We start from the raw sequence: 12,297 nt of genomic DNA on the forward strand, positions 1-12,297 counted from the left end.
TCACATGATATTTGATGACAACAAAGTTCCTACTCATTATCCCCATCCCATCAACCTGAGGAACTGTGAAAGCGGAAACACAAAGCCAAGGATGTAATGCCCCTAGGGGACAGCATGTGGTTGGTGGACAAAACACTCCCAAGCCTACAGGAAGTGGGTGGTCCTTCCTCACTGGCTGCTTCCAGGCTGAGACCAGACTGCATGAATACTCAGTGCAGGCTGTCACAGAGGCACTCCTGTCCCCTGCAGGAAGGCTTGTTTATGTGCAGGCTCCCACTGTAGTTCCATCACTGTGCCTCTTGCACAGTAATACACAGCTGTGTCTTCAGTGGTCACAGAGCTCAGCCTCAAGGAACACTGATTCCTCGATAAGTCTACTGTCATGGTTATTCGGCTCTTGACAGATGGGTTGTAGTTGGTGTATCTGAAAGACCCCGCCCCCTGGCTGGTTCTCTCTCGGTGACACTCCCGTACGCACACTCCCACACGCCTGGCGGCTGGCTCCCTCCCAAGCCGGTTCACCCAGGCGGGGGGCCCTCGACCCAGGCCCGCCCGCCTGGCGCCGTGCCCCGGGGCTGGGGCCGAGCGGGGAGAGGACGCCCCCCCCATGGGGAACCTCCGTCCCAAGGTCAGCCATCTGGACGCGGAGGGGGGAATTGGGTCTGTTGTACCAGGTGCAGACCTTGAGAATATACTGATAACTCTGTACCTCATTAAATTGTCCAATAGAATCCCTGTAACTATGCTTTTCGCTTCTGCACTGTGCTTTTTAGCTATATAAGGACCCCTCTCCCTTGGCTCGGGGCTTAGCCTACCCAAAAGCTAAGCCCCGGGGTACCAGCGCTACTAATAAAGCCTCTTGCTCTTACATCCAGAGTTCGTGGTTTCGCTGATTCCTGGGTGCGGGTCTCCTTCTGACGTCTTTCATTTGGGGGCTCGTCCGGGATTGAGACCCGCCCAGAGACCACCGACCCACGTCTGGGAGGTAAGCGTTGTGCGGATCTGCTGTCTTGTCTCGTCTTGTGTCTTGTCTGTCTGAATCTGTCTTATGAACTGCGCCTGCGTTTGCAGTACCCAGCTGAGTACATTTCGTATTTGGCAGCTCGGAGGAGGAACTCCCGGCCTCGGCTCCAGGAGACGTCCTGGCAGCGTTGGAGCCTCAGTGAGCTCATTTGTTTTCTGGCTAGGGTAGATGCCTTAGCGCTTGGAGCCTCAGTGGGCTCATTTGTTTTCTGGAGTTTTACTTTCGACTCTCTGTCGAAACTGCGCTGCGAAAGCCTGTTCTGTGTTGTTCGGTCTTTGTTTTGTAGTTGATGTGCATAAACGCAAATGGATTACTCTTTGTTCCTCAGAATGGCCAGCCTTTGACGTGGGCTGGCCGCGGGATGATACCTTTAACCCCCAAACTATATTTCAGGTAAAAGACACCCCAAGGGCCCCCCCTTCCTTTCCCCCTCTAACCGCCCGCCGCCGCCCCCGCCAGAGGCAGAAGCGGCCGCTGCCGCCTAGGTCCCCTTAACCTCGGAGGAGAAACAGCTGCCCAATGAAATTGATGCAGCTTGCCCTCTTAAAAGACCTGAATGGGATTTTACCACTGAAGCAGGTAGGACGTCTCTATCACCGGGTGTTCGCAGCGGGTCTCGGGGGGGGGGCAGGACACCGACCCACCAATTTGGCCCAGGTGAAGCAGATGATGCAGAGGGCGGAGGAATCACCTGCCGCTTTTCTAGAGAGACTAAAAGAAATATATAGGATGTATACTCCCTATGATCCGGAAGATCCAGGGCAGGCCACCAGCGACCTGGACAGGGATCAATGTGCTTTTTGCTATACTTCATGAAAAGGGGACTTTGACAAAATTTTTATGTTGACTGAAAAATGAAAAAAAAATGTAGGAAACTTAAATAATAAAAAGGAAATTTGTCTAGGAATGTCTAAGAGAGTCAGAGAAATGAACTAAAAGGTTATAGAAAATTAAAGCAAGCAAGTCATAGCAGAGAAGATTGTTACAGAAAGTTATGGAGGGTCAAAGCAAGTTGTAAAAGGTCAGAGGAAAGTTGTTAAAAATCAGAAAAAAGGTTATTATAAGTCAGAGAAAAATGTAAACTGTGCTATGGTTTCTCATGTCTAAAATTTTAACCATATTAAGCTAATTCTGTTTTATATATACTTGTTTTAAAATGTTCATATGACTTGACTGGTCGCCATTTTGCTAAAATTAAAAAAAAAAAAAAAAAGAATACTTAAACCGCCATCTTGACTAAAGATGACCGCATGGAAATTAGAGGTACCATCTTAGAAACAAGTTTTTCAATTGAGATTTACAATGTTAATGCTTCTATATATTACAGAAAGACCTTAAGGGAATTTAAATTTCTTTTTAAAACCAGTTTTTTTTATGTTTGTTTTTATTAATGTTTGTACTTAAAGAGCTTCAATTTAAAATTATTTTTGAGCAAAGCCTGACAATGTAAAGTTTTTGTTTTATGAAAGATGCTGATCTATTTTATGATATTACAGTTTATATTTTAGAAATAAGTTTAGGATGTTGATAACACACACCTTTAAGCTCAGGATGTTGGTAACACACGCCTTAAGTTTAGAACATTGGTGACACATGCCTTTAATCCCACCACTCGGGAATAAGAGGCAGATAGATCTTTATGAGTTCAAGGCCTGCCTGGTCCGGCAGATCGAATTCCAGGACAGGCTCCAAAGTCACAGAAAAACCCTGCCTAAGAAAGAAGTTAAGCTACTGTTTAAGGAATATAAGGTAGCTCTATGCAGTTTTAAGTTCAGCTGTGCTGTTTCAAACATCTTACTAAGTTAAAACCAGTTACAGTCAGACTAAAAATTATTTACAGAAATAAGACCTTACCTAGCCACCTGTATACTTAATGTGTGCTTAAGGCAAGTAATTAAAACAGACAAACAGACCTCTAATGCTTCAGAGATCTTCAGAATATGGCATTTAAATTGTTATCTTTAAAGTTTATAATGTCAGACAGACTGCCAGATCCTGACAATGACCCGAAGATTACAGGCACCTCAGTTCCTGCACCTGGACCAATGAGCAGATGCTCAGATATGAAACCTGCCGCCTGCCAGAACCTGGCCGAGACTGTGGACAAAGCTGCTGGGCACTGGAAAATTGATTGTACCCCTTTGCCTAGACAAAACAAGGTCAGTCTTTTCCATGTCCCTCTTCCACAGAGAGAAAATAAAACCTCTCACAATATAGGCCTGGCGAAGATTGTTGTTCTTTGAGACAGCTGCCTCCAACGATAATGGAGAAACTTGGATTTGGCTAACTGTATATGGACTTGCTTCTAACTGGCTTCTGTCAATTTTTAGTAGATTCGGATAAAATATACCCTTCTCAGATCTCTGAAATATTACTGGTTGTCAGCTTGACAGCATCAGACAGTCAGATCCACTATAGACTAGTCAGTATGTTAGCTGATAAAATAATGACTATCTACTGTTCAGGCACAAGCTCAAGGTTTTTAAGTTTATTTTGGTTGTCATCTAAGTACAAACTTAAAGGGCTTTTCATCAGGCCAAAGGCACCTCTGTCCAATCCATACCTAGCTCTCTGGACAGAAGAAAAATGTACATGCTTATAGCCCAAATCTGTAGTTTTTGCTAGGACTCAAAGTTATAAATATGTTCTTGCTGTTTGAACAGATATCCAGATATCTGCTTTTTCTGCACCGTGGGCTTCTATAAATAAGTTTTAACCTCTGTTCCTAGTTTAAATATGTCTTAAACAGGTTTCTGCTTCTGACAGACATCTGAGTACCAGTTGCTGACTTCAGACTGTTCTAAGTAGACTGCGAACCCTAGACTTGCTATGGATGTGAACCAGTCTGCTGATATGGACACCCCCTATCTCTGCAACAATGTCTGCTAACCAGAAGCCCCTGATGGATTCCCCATTGCCTAAATTCCTTTTTGTTTTTGACTAGCATTTCAACCTTCTGGGGTCCCTAACTTCGTCCCAAAGTCAGCAGGAAGCAGTTTGGAAAAGAATTTCGCCGTCCATTCTCCCTGGTTGAAATGCTAAGTCAAAGGGAACTCCCTTGCGTGGAGATGCCAGTACCTATCACTCCCTGATGGGGACACTAGAGACTGGGCCCTCCTACTCCCCCTAGCATACCCCTAGGCCATATGGGCTCACACCTTTTTTTTAAAAAAAAAAACTTATAAAGACCAGAGGGACCATCCTACCATTCCCCATTCCTACCAGATCGGGGACACTGTCTGGGTCCGGTGTCACCAGACCTCAGCGCCTACCAGTTGTGAAACTGCCATGCAGCACAAGCTCACATTGTCTGAGGTCTCAGGAAAGGGGCTATGCATAGGCAGGGTTCCTCCCTCATATCAAGAGTTATGTAACCAAACAGAGCCATTATCTCAGGACAGCCGATGCCTGGTTGCCCCTTATGGAACTTATTGGGCTTGCAGTACTGGGTTGACTCCCTGTGTCTCTACCACTGTTCTCAACACCACCATTGACTTTTGTATATTGATAGAACTTTGGCCCAAAGTCACATACCACCAACCTGAATATGTTTACAGCGTACTAGGGAAATCAACCCGATATAAGAGGGAGCCAATATCCTTTACCGTGGCCCTATTATTAGGAGGGATAACAGTGGGGGGCATAGCAGCCGGCATAGGGACCGGAACCGTTGCCCTACAGGGAATTAATCATTTTAAGCTTCTACAACAAGCCATGCACACAGATATCCAGGTCCTAGAAGAGTCAGTCAGTGCACTCGAGAAATCCTTAACATCACTCTCTGAGGTAGTCCTGCAGACAGAAAGGAGGGCTACGTGCTGCCCTCAAGGAAGAATGCTGCTTTTATACAGACCATACAGGAATAGTTAGAGACAGCATGGCCAAGCTTATAGAAAGACTTAACCAGAGACCTCTGAATGAAAGATTCCATTCAGTTACAAGAGAAATGGGGGAATGAAAGACCCCGCCCCCTGGCTGGTTCTCTCTCGGTGACACTCCCGTACGCACACTCCCACACGCCTGGCGGCTGGCTCCCTCCCAAGCCGGTTCACCCAGGCGGGGGGCCCTCGACCCAGGCCCGCCCGCCTGGCGCCGTGCCCCGGGGCTGGGGCCGAGCGGGGAGAGGACGCCCCCCCCATGGGGAACCTCCGTCCCAAGGTCAGCCATCTGGACGCGGAGGGGGGAATTGGGTCTGTTGTACCAGGTGCAGACCTTGAGAATATACTGATAACTCTGTACCTCATTAAATTGTCCAATAGAATCCCTGTAACTATGCTTTTCGCTTCTGCACTGTGCTTTTTTAGCTATATAAGGACCCCTCTCCCTTGGCTCAGAGCTTAGCCTACCCAAAAGCTAAGCCCCGGGGTACCAGTGCTACTAATAAAGCCTCTTGCTCTTACATCCAGAGTTCGTGGTTTCGCTGATTCCTGGGTGCGGGTCTCCTTCTGAGGTCTTTCATATCCATCGTTATAAACCCGACCCATCCACTCCAGCCCTTTCCCTGGACGTTGACGAATCCAATTCCACCAGTTACCACTGCTAATGCCATAATCAGTGACAGTACAGGTGAGGGACAGTGACTGCGAGGGCTTCAACAGACCAGGCCCTGACTCCTGCAGCTGCACCTGGGACAGGACACCTGTGAACAAAGAACAACAGTGAGTCAGGAGCTCAGAACCAGCAGAACAAGGTTCTCCACTGCTTCCCCGTGGAACTCACAGCTGGGAACCATCAGCAGGAAAATGAAGACCCACAAGTATTTCATGTCTTTGGGGGTGAATTCAATGCCTCCCAGAAAATATTCTCCAGGGTGTAGGAGGCTCTGAATTTAAGCAGGTGCTTGACTTCTGGTGGCATTGCTACAAATTTGCATGTGGGATGTTCCTCTAAGTAAATGTAAGAGAGCATGCTGCATGATCACTTTCACCACATGTGTGAGAAGGCTGCAAGCTTGTCTCTCTGAGAGCCCAGCTCTCTCTCACTCAGCAACTCTCACAAGCTGCTGAGATGAAAGGGGGTACTGTGCACAGTGGGTTTATCTGGCGCCAGTGTGGTCACTGACACACACAATAAATAAATGCATCAAATTTCACCATTCACTCGACGTCCCCCAGAGTGGCCACTGGATGACCACATTTTAATCACCAGTTGAAATATTAATATTATTGTTCATTTTTGGAAATGGCAGTGACTTTAGCTCTCTGCTGTGAGTGGACAGCACAAGGATACATGTTCTTATTCTGCTCATATCATAACCCACTATAAGGAAAGTGACATCAATACCATAATCCCAGAGTCATCCTTAAAACATGCCCTCATCTGTACTCAGTCCTGTGAAGTTCCATGTTCATACATGTTCCTACCCTCTACAGTTCAACCAGGCTTTAAATAATATGTACTAAGTGTACTAAATGAGAGAGAGAGAGAGAGAGAGAGAGAGAGAGAGAGAGAGAGAGAGGGAGAGAGAGAGAGAGAGAACCTGAGAGTGGAGTCCTAATCAGATCAGCAGTCGTGCAGTGAAGTGATCAGCAGTGTAATTCAGGTAATAAAGTGCTCACATATGAAATCCACACAAAGTTAAATAAAACAAAAAGTTATGCTGTTTAAATCAGAATAAAAGGAGGAGAGAGAGTGGGGAGAGAGGGGAGGAGGGATGGGAGGAGGGAGATGGGGAGGGGAGGGATTGTTGTGATGAAGCAGTAGGAGGAGGAGGGGGATCAGAAGATGAAGGAAGGAGGAGGAAGAGCAGAAGAGAGAGAGGAGGAGGGGGTGGAGTCATCTTCACACAACTCACTGAAGTCTTGGGGATCAATGTGAAGGAGTGTGGGAAGAGTATGAGAGTCAGAGAAACAGGGGGATTGCTGTGAGAGGATTTTTCCTAGAAATGTCAAAGGCTACACACAGGAAGTCTCACCAGCATGAATAGCAGCTTCCTTTAAGGCTTCATAGCCACTTTCCTGTATCTCAGAAATGATGAAGTTTGCGCCCAGGAAATTGTTTGTCCTGGGCATTGTAGAGACAATCAGGAGCCACTATCCAGTAGAGGCCAACAGAACCCCACCACGATGGCAGACATTCTAAACTATTTTCATACAATGATGAATGCCCTTGGGTGAAAGGGTGTAGCCCCGCTGCAGTAAAGTGTGGCCCCCTTCTCACAATATACTACTTACCATATACATCTTTCAAAACACACTGCCTACTGCATCACAGTTATTACACACAGGATAGGACATTCTCAGCAAGATGCAAGCATAGTGAGACATATGTCACGGTGGAGGGTGTGAGCAATTAATGTTGAATCATTTAATATCAATTGCTCACAGGTTTTAACAAACTAAATCCTACCTAGATTTTATTATGTTTTTAAACTGACCTTAATGTCAAATCCAGGTAAATAAGGTCTTTTTAAAATGATATTCTTTATCCCAGACATAATGTTCCTCAAATCTATATGATGTTATAACCTGAGCAAATAATTCCATTATAGTTCTGTACATTCTTATTAGTAAATCTGTAAATCTGTTAAATCCTTCCCTGGTCTCTGTCTCTTTGAACATCTATCTATCTTTCTTTCTTTCTTTCTTTCTTTATGTCAGTATCTTTGTCTCTCTTCCTCTCTCTCTCTTGTTCTCTGTCTGTCTGTCTCTATGTATCCATGTTGACACAATGGTTTCAAGACCCTACAGTGGCCAAGAGAAAATCTTAGCCCCAGTTTAGTGGAATTGTCTTCATGCTCCCTGAGAGACAGCTTCTTTCCATTTAAATCAAAGCTGTTGGCTTGCAGAGAACAGAGAGAGGAGAGATATTTGAGACCTATCCAGGTATATAGATTACGGATTGTGTCTGTGCTGATCTCCTCTAATCCCAAACACTGTCCTAATCAGAATAACTTCAGTTTTGTCCTGAAACTCATTGAGAGTGCAGCCTTACAAATACCTCTGACCTTCCTAAGCATGTGACCCTGGTGACATCTGCAGAGTCATTTCTGCTAACAGGAAACAGCAGGGTCATTTCTGGTATCAGGGTTGATTCAGTATTTACATCCTTTAGGCTGTGTGGTATATGTAGTTTTTAAGTTAAGAAAAAAACAGAAATCTGTTTCCACAGATGTTACAGACATCTATAAACCACAACTGCAGAGAACACCAGGGACATCATCAGATGGATTTGAGACCCAGGAACCAGAAATCCACTCTGCACCTGTTCCTGCACCTGTTCCTGCGCTGTCCCTGTTCACCATGTGCTGACGTCGCCCCCTGCTGGTTCTAAGCGCTCCTGCAGGGAGGTTTTTGTCAGGGTTCACACACCATTGTGATCCAGAAAATCATTAGTCATAACAACGAAAAATTATCCTATGGAAGTCTGGATATCCTAGAAGAAATGGATCCACTTCTGAGTTCAAATAATCTAACAAAGTAAGCCTGGAAGGCATAAATAATGCAAACAGATCATTGTCAATGAGTTTGATGCTGGTCTCAGAAGCTTTGCGTTAAAGAAGCAGTCAGAGCCCATGTTGAATACAACAAGAAGATTACAAATATATACAATAACCTATATAATATATACCCATGCAGGGCAAGTTGCAGCAAATTTCATAAAAGACATATCACTAGTATTAAAAGCACAGACAGAGCCCAATGTAGTGACTTTGGTTGAACGCAGTACCCTATTCTCACCAACACACAGTTCATTTTACACTTTACACAGAGAAACATTGAAGTTTCATGTGATGTGCATATTCGTGTTATATGAAATGTTTATAGACAGCTATAAAGTCTCTCAGCAAGTTCACATATGGCAGGAAGATTGTCTTAACCTCATTCTGTTATTGTGATACATCAAACCAGAAATAAGATAGAATTTTGTGGAGGTCAGAAGCTTTGGATCTCCTTGTGAAAAACATGCCACCTCCTTGTAAGTGGGCCCTGTGAAATTCCTTGTCCCTAGCCAGTTTGAAACCAACAACAAACCAGCATTCACATCTGTCTTAAGTTTCCATTGATGTTTTCCCCAAGTTAATAGGTAAGGGAACCCCTCTTTCCTTTCTGTCCTGACTATGTGGTTTATATTTGAAAAACAGAGTCTGTGGTGACATTGGCTTTATACACATAACACAGAAGAGAGCAAAAGAGTGTTGGTCCTTGGAGGACAAGAAATTTCTGTCCAACTTACCTGGTGTAGGAGACACTTACTGAGTACCACATTGTCTGCAGGGATAAGACAAGTCCTTGAGCCCAGGTCTTAGATCCTCTTGATAGACACCCTCCAGCATATCTGAGAATCCCATTCAATACAGAGTCGTGAAAGGAAATAATTCCCCTACCTTCTGGTCAACCCTGCCTTACAGATGGAGGAGAGAGCAGGGTTTTTAATAAAATCACTGATATTTCAAATGTTATTTAAAATTCAACATAGGTTTGTATGTTCTTTAACATAGAATTGGCCTAGGGGACTCATGTCAGCCACAAGATATTTCCATACAATTACATCCATATTAAGCATATAAAACTCATATATGTCATAGAGAAGGAATGTCTGCTAGAAAAACACCTAAAGTAAATTTTCTGAGCCAAAGAGACATCTCACTAACTTCAAAACATTGAGATTGCCAAGTATCACAGCATTTTTCCAAAACGCAATGCTCTATAGAAGGAATGCAACCAAACATGAACTGTGAGAGGTGATGCTGTGTCACTGTAGGTCCTTGTTCTGTAAAGGCTGGAGACAGTAGGGCAAGATCCTGTGACTGGGAAGGAAGCACATGCGGGGGCCACAGAACTGTGTATGATCTCACAGTTCTATCTAAATTAGCATGCACTTACACTGAATCCCTGTGTGAGGTCTGTGAAAAGTGATTTAAAAACACTTTTAACTAACTTACAGGAATTAACCCTGTAGGGGTGAAAAGGTCAAGGAGAAACACTCTGTCTCTGTCCTGATCCAAGTCATCTGCTCTTTCATGCTTCTGACTAAAGGTTATTAATTGTGTGTTTTATATGTGTTATGATAATCATTTACTGAAAACACAAAACATGATTTTGAATAAATTTTATTAAATGAATATCCAGAATCATTTAATAAGTCATACAGATATTGTTTGATGAATAATGTTTATAGTCTGTTTATTTTTTGAGTTCCTTGGAGTTGCTAACAAGGAGTCATCCTTGTTATAGTGTGTTAAAGATGACATCATCTCCTCTGTTCATAGACCAAGCTACACCTTACTTCCATGCCCACTCTTCACTAATGAGTCTGAGGATTGGCTGTTATTAGAAAATCCTTACAACTGAGGACAGTCTGTGGGACTTTGGTGGACTTTTTGATGCCAATCCACTTCTTCACCCCTGGAAATCCCATATCTGAGTCTTTGCTTTTTTATGAATGTCCTTTAGGCTCTGAGATCCCATGGTGGGGACAGATCTCATCAATGGAGAGACACCTGTACAGTGCAAGTTCTGAGGGACTTCAACCTCTCTGCATTCTCTGTCACCTTGTGTGGGACACTACAATGATTTGGGGGCATTTATTTCATACTTTCTAACTCACCTTTGGTTTGTTCAAATTTCCCTAATGTTCAGACAGAATTTGACAAAAATATCACAGAATGCAATGTAAGGCTTGTTAACTGAAGTGTTGATATGAGACACTCACACGGCTGAGTTTATTTTAATTACATGAGTGGGGCTCTGTGTGTCATGGTGTGTACTTGGGTTAGATTTCCATTCTCAGGGTTCTGTGGGAGGAGAGCACAAATCACAGGCCAGGTCAATCTGATCACATAACCTTTACTTTTCTTCTACATCAGAGGTGGATTCTGCTCTGTCACATTTTAAGATGTTTACGATTAGTATGAAAACTTGAAGTAAATATTTACTTCATATGGTGATTTTAATCCTATCACCAATAGATATATTTTCTCACACAGAAGAGTCCATATTTGTGAAGAAGTAACCATTGACAGCAAACTTCTTTTCTATACTCAGCCGCACACACTTGACACCAGGAAATCCCCAGTTCTGCATTTCATGGTGGGTAATGCAGCTGCAGGTGTGTGGATCCCCTTGTCACACTGTGTCTCATTCCCTAGGCATCTCAGCAACTGCTTTGTGTGAGCAGGCTACGATGAGCTCTAACACACAGATGTTACTGAGAGTGCAGTGTGTGAGCAATCAAAAATGAAATTAAATTTTTATGTGAAAACTAATTCCATGTGAGATCAGCTGAGTTCCAAAAAGTTGTTTTCATCAAAACATATTCCTCAACACAGAGAAATGGCTCAGGCAATAAAGACTTTATCCACATTCAAAGTAAAAAGAAATATTACTGTACACCCTGTCCTGAGACTCACAGTGAAACACAAACAAACGTGACTTTACATAAACACAGCATTGCAGCATGAGAGAGAGAAAAGACACCATGTCTTCCCTGTTCTTAGGGATTGAGAAGCAAAGTCAGTAGAAACCAGGCGTTTTTCCTTCCCTATTCTAAAGCCTAAAAGTTCTTGGGCTTCCTTAGGGCTGAGCGCCCCCTGCTGGCCCAGAGCTCCTCTGCAGGGAGGTTTTTGTCTGGGCTCATGCTGAAGTCCCCTCACTGTGTATCTAGCACAGTAATATGTGGCTGTGTCCTCAGTGGTCACAGAGTTCAGCTGCAGGAAGAACTGGTTCTTGGCTGTGTCTCTGGTGATGGAGATGCGGCTCTTGAGGGATGGGTTGTAGCCAGTGCTACCAGCATAACCTATGTTCCCCATCCACTCCAGCTTCTTCCCTGGGAACTGCCTGATCCAGCTCCAGCCATAACCACTGGTGGTGATGGAGAAACCAGTGACAGAGCAAGTGAGGGACAGCGACTGTGAGGGCTTCACCAGACCAGGTCCTGACTCCTGAAGCTGGATCTGGGACAGGACACCTGCAGACAGGAAGAGTCAATTCTGTCAATCACATGTTGTCACATCCCCTCGTGGACACATGTATGAAATGGTCACACTCACCAGGAAGGGCTGTCACCAGGTACAGAAGACCCAACAGTCTCATCTTCTAGGCTACACCCCCTTTTCTCAGAGGTCAGCCTCCTGTGAGAGAGATGTGAGCTCCCACAGCCCAGGTGGGGATTTAACTTAGAGCTAGAAGATGCATTTGCATGTGGGGAGTCAGCATTGTCCTTATAAAAGAGGAGGGTGGATACCACCCCATTTCCTCATTACAATATGGCCATCATTGCCTCTGACTTACTACAGTGTGAGTCTGGAAGAGAGAGCATGGGGACTGCAGGGA

The 12,297-nt window shown here is 44.4% G+C and overlaps 1 gene segment (V, D, J or C); it reads right to left on the bottom strand.

Moving 5' to 3' along the window:
- Nucleotides 1–222: 222 nt before the first annotated feature.
- On the bottom strand, nt 223–12,057 carry LOC107977231. The segment is given in 5 exon segments: nt 223–425; nt 5,487–5,613; nt 8,865–8,883; nt 11,611–11,932; nt 12,015–12,057. Coding segments are annotated over 5 exon segments (714 nt in total).
- Nucleotides 12,058–12,297: the final 240 nt, after the last annotated feature.

This window comes from Cricetulus griseus, chromosome 5, assembly GCF_003668045.3.
Source record: "Cricetulus griseus strain 17A/GY chromosome 5, alternate assembly CriGri-PICRH-1.0, whole genome shotgun sequence".
Classification (NCBI taxonomy): domain Eukaryota; kingdom Metazoa; phylum Chordata; class Mammalia; order Rodentia; family Cricetidae; genus Cricetulus; species Cricetulus griseus.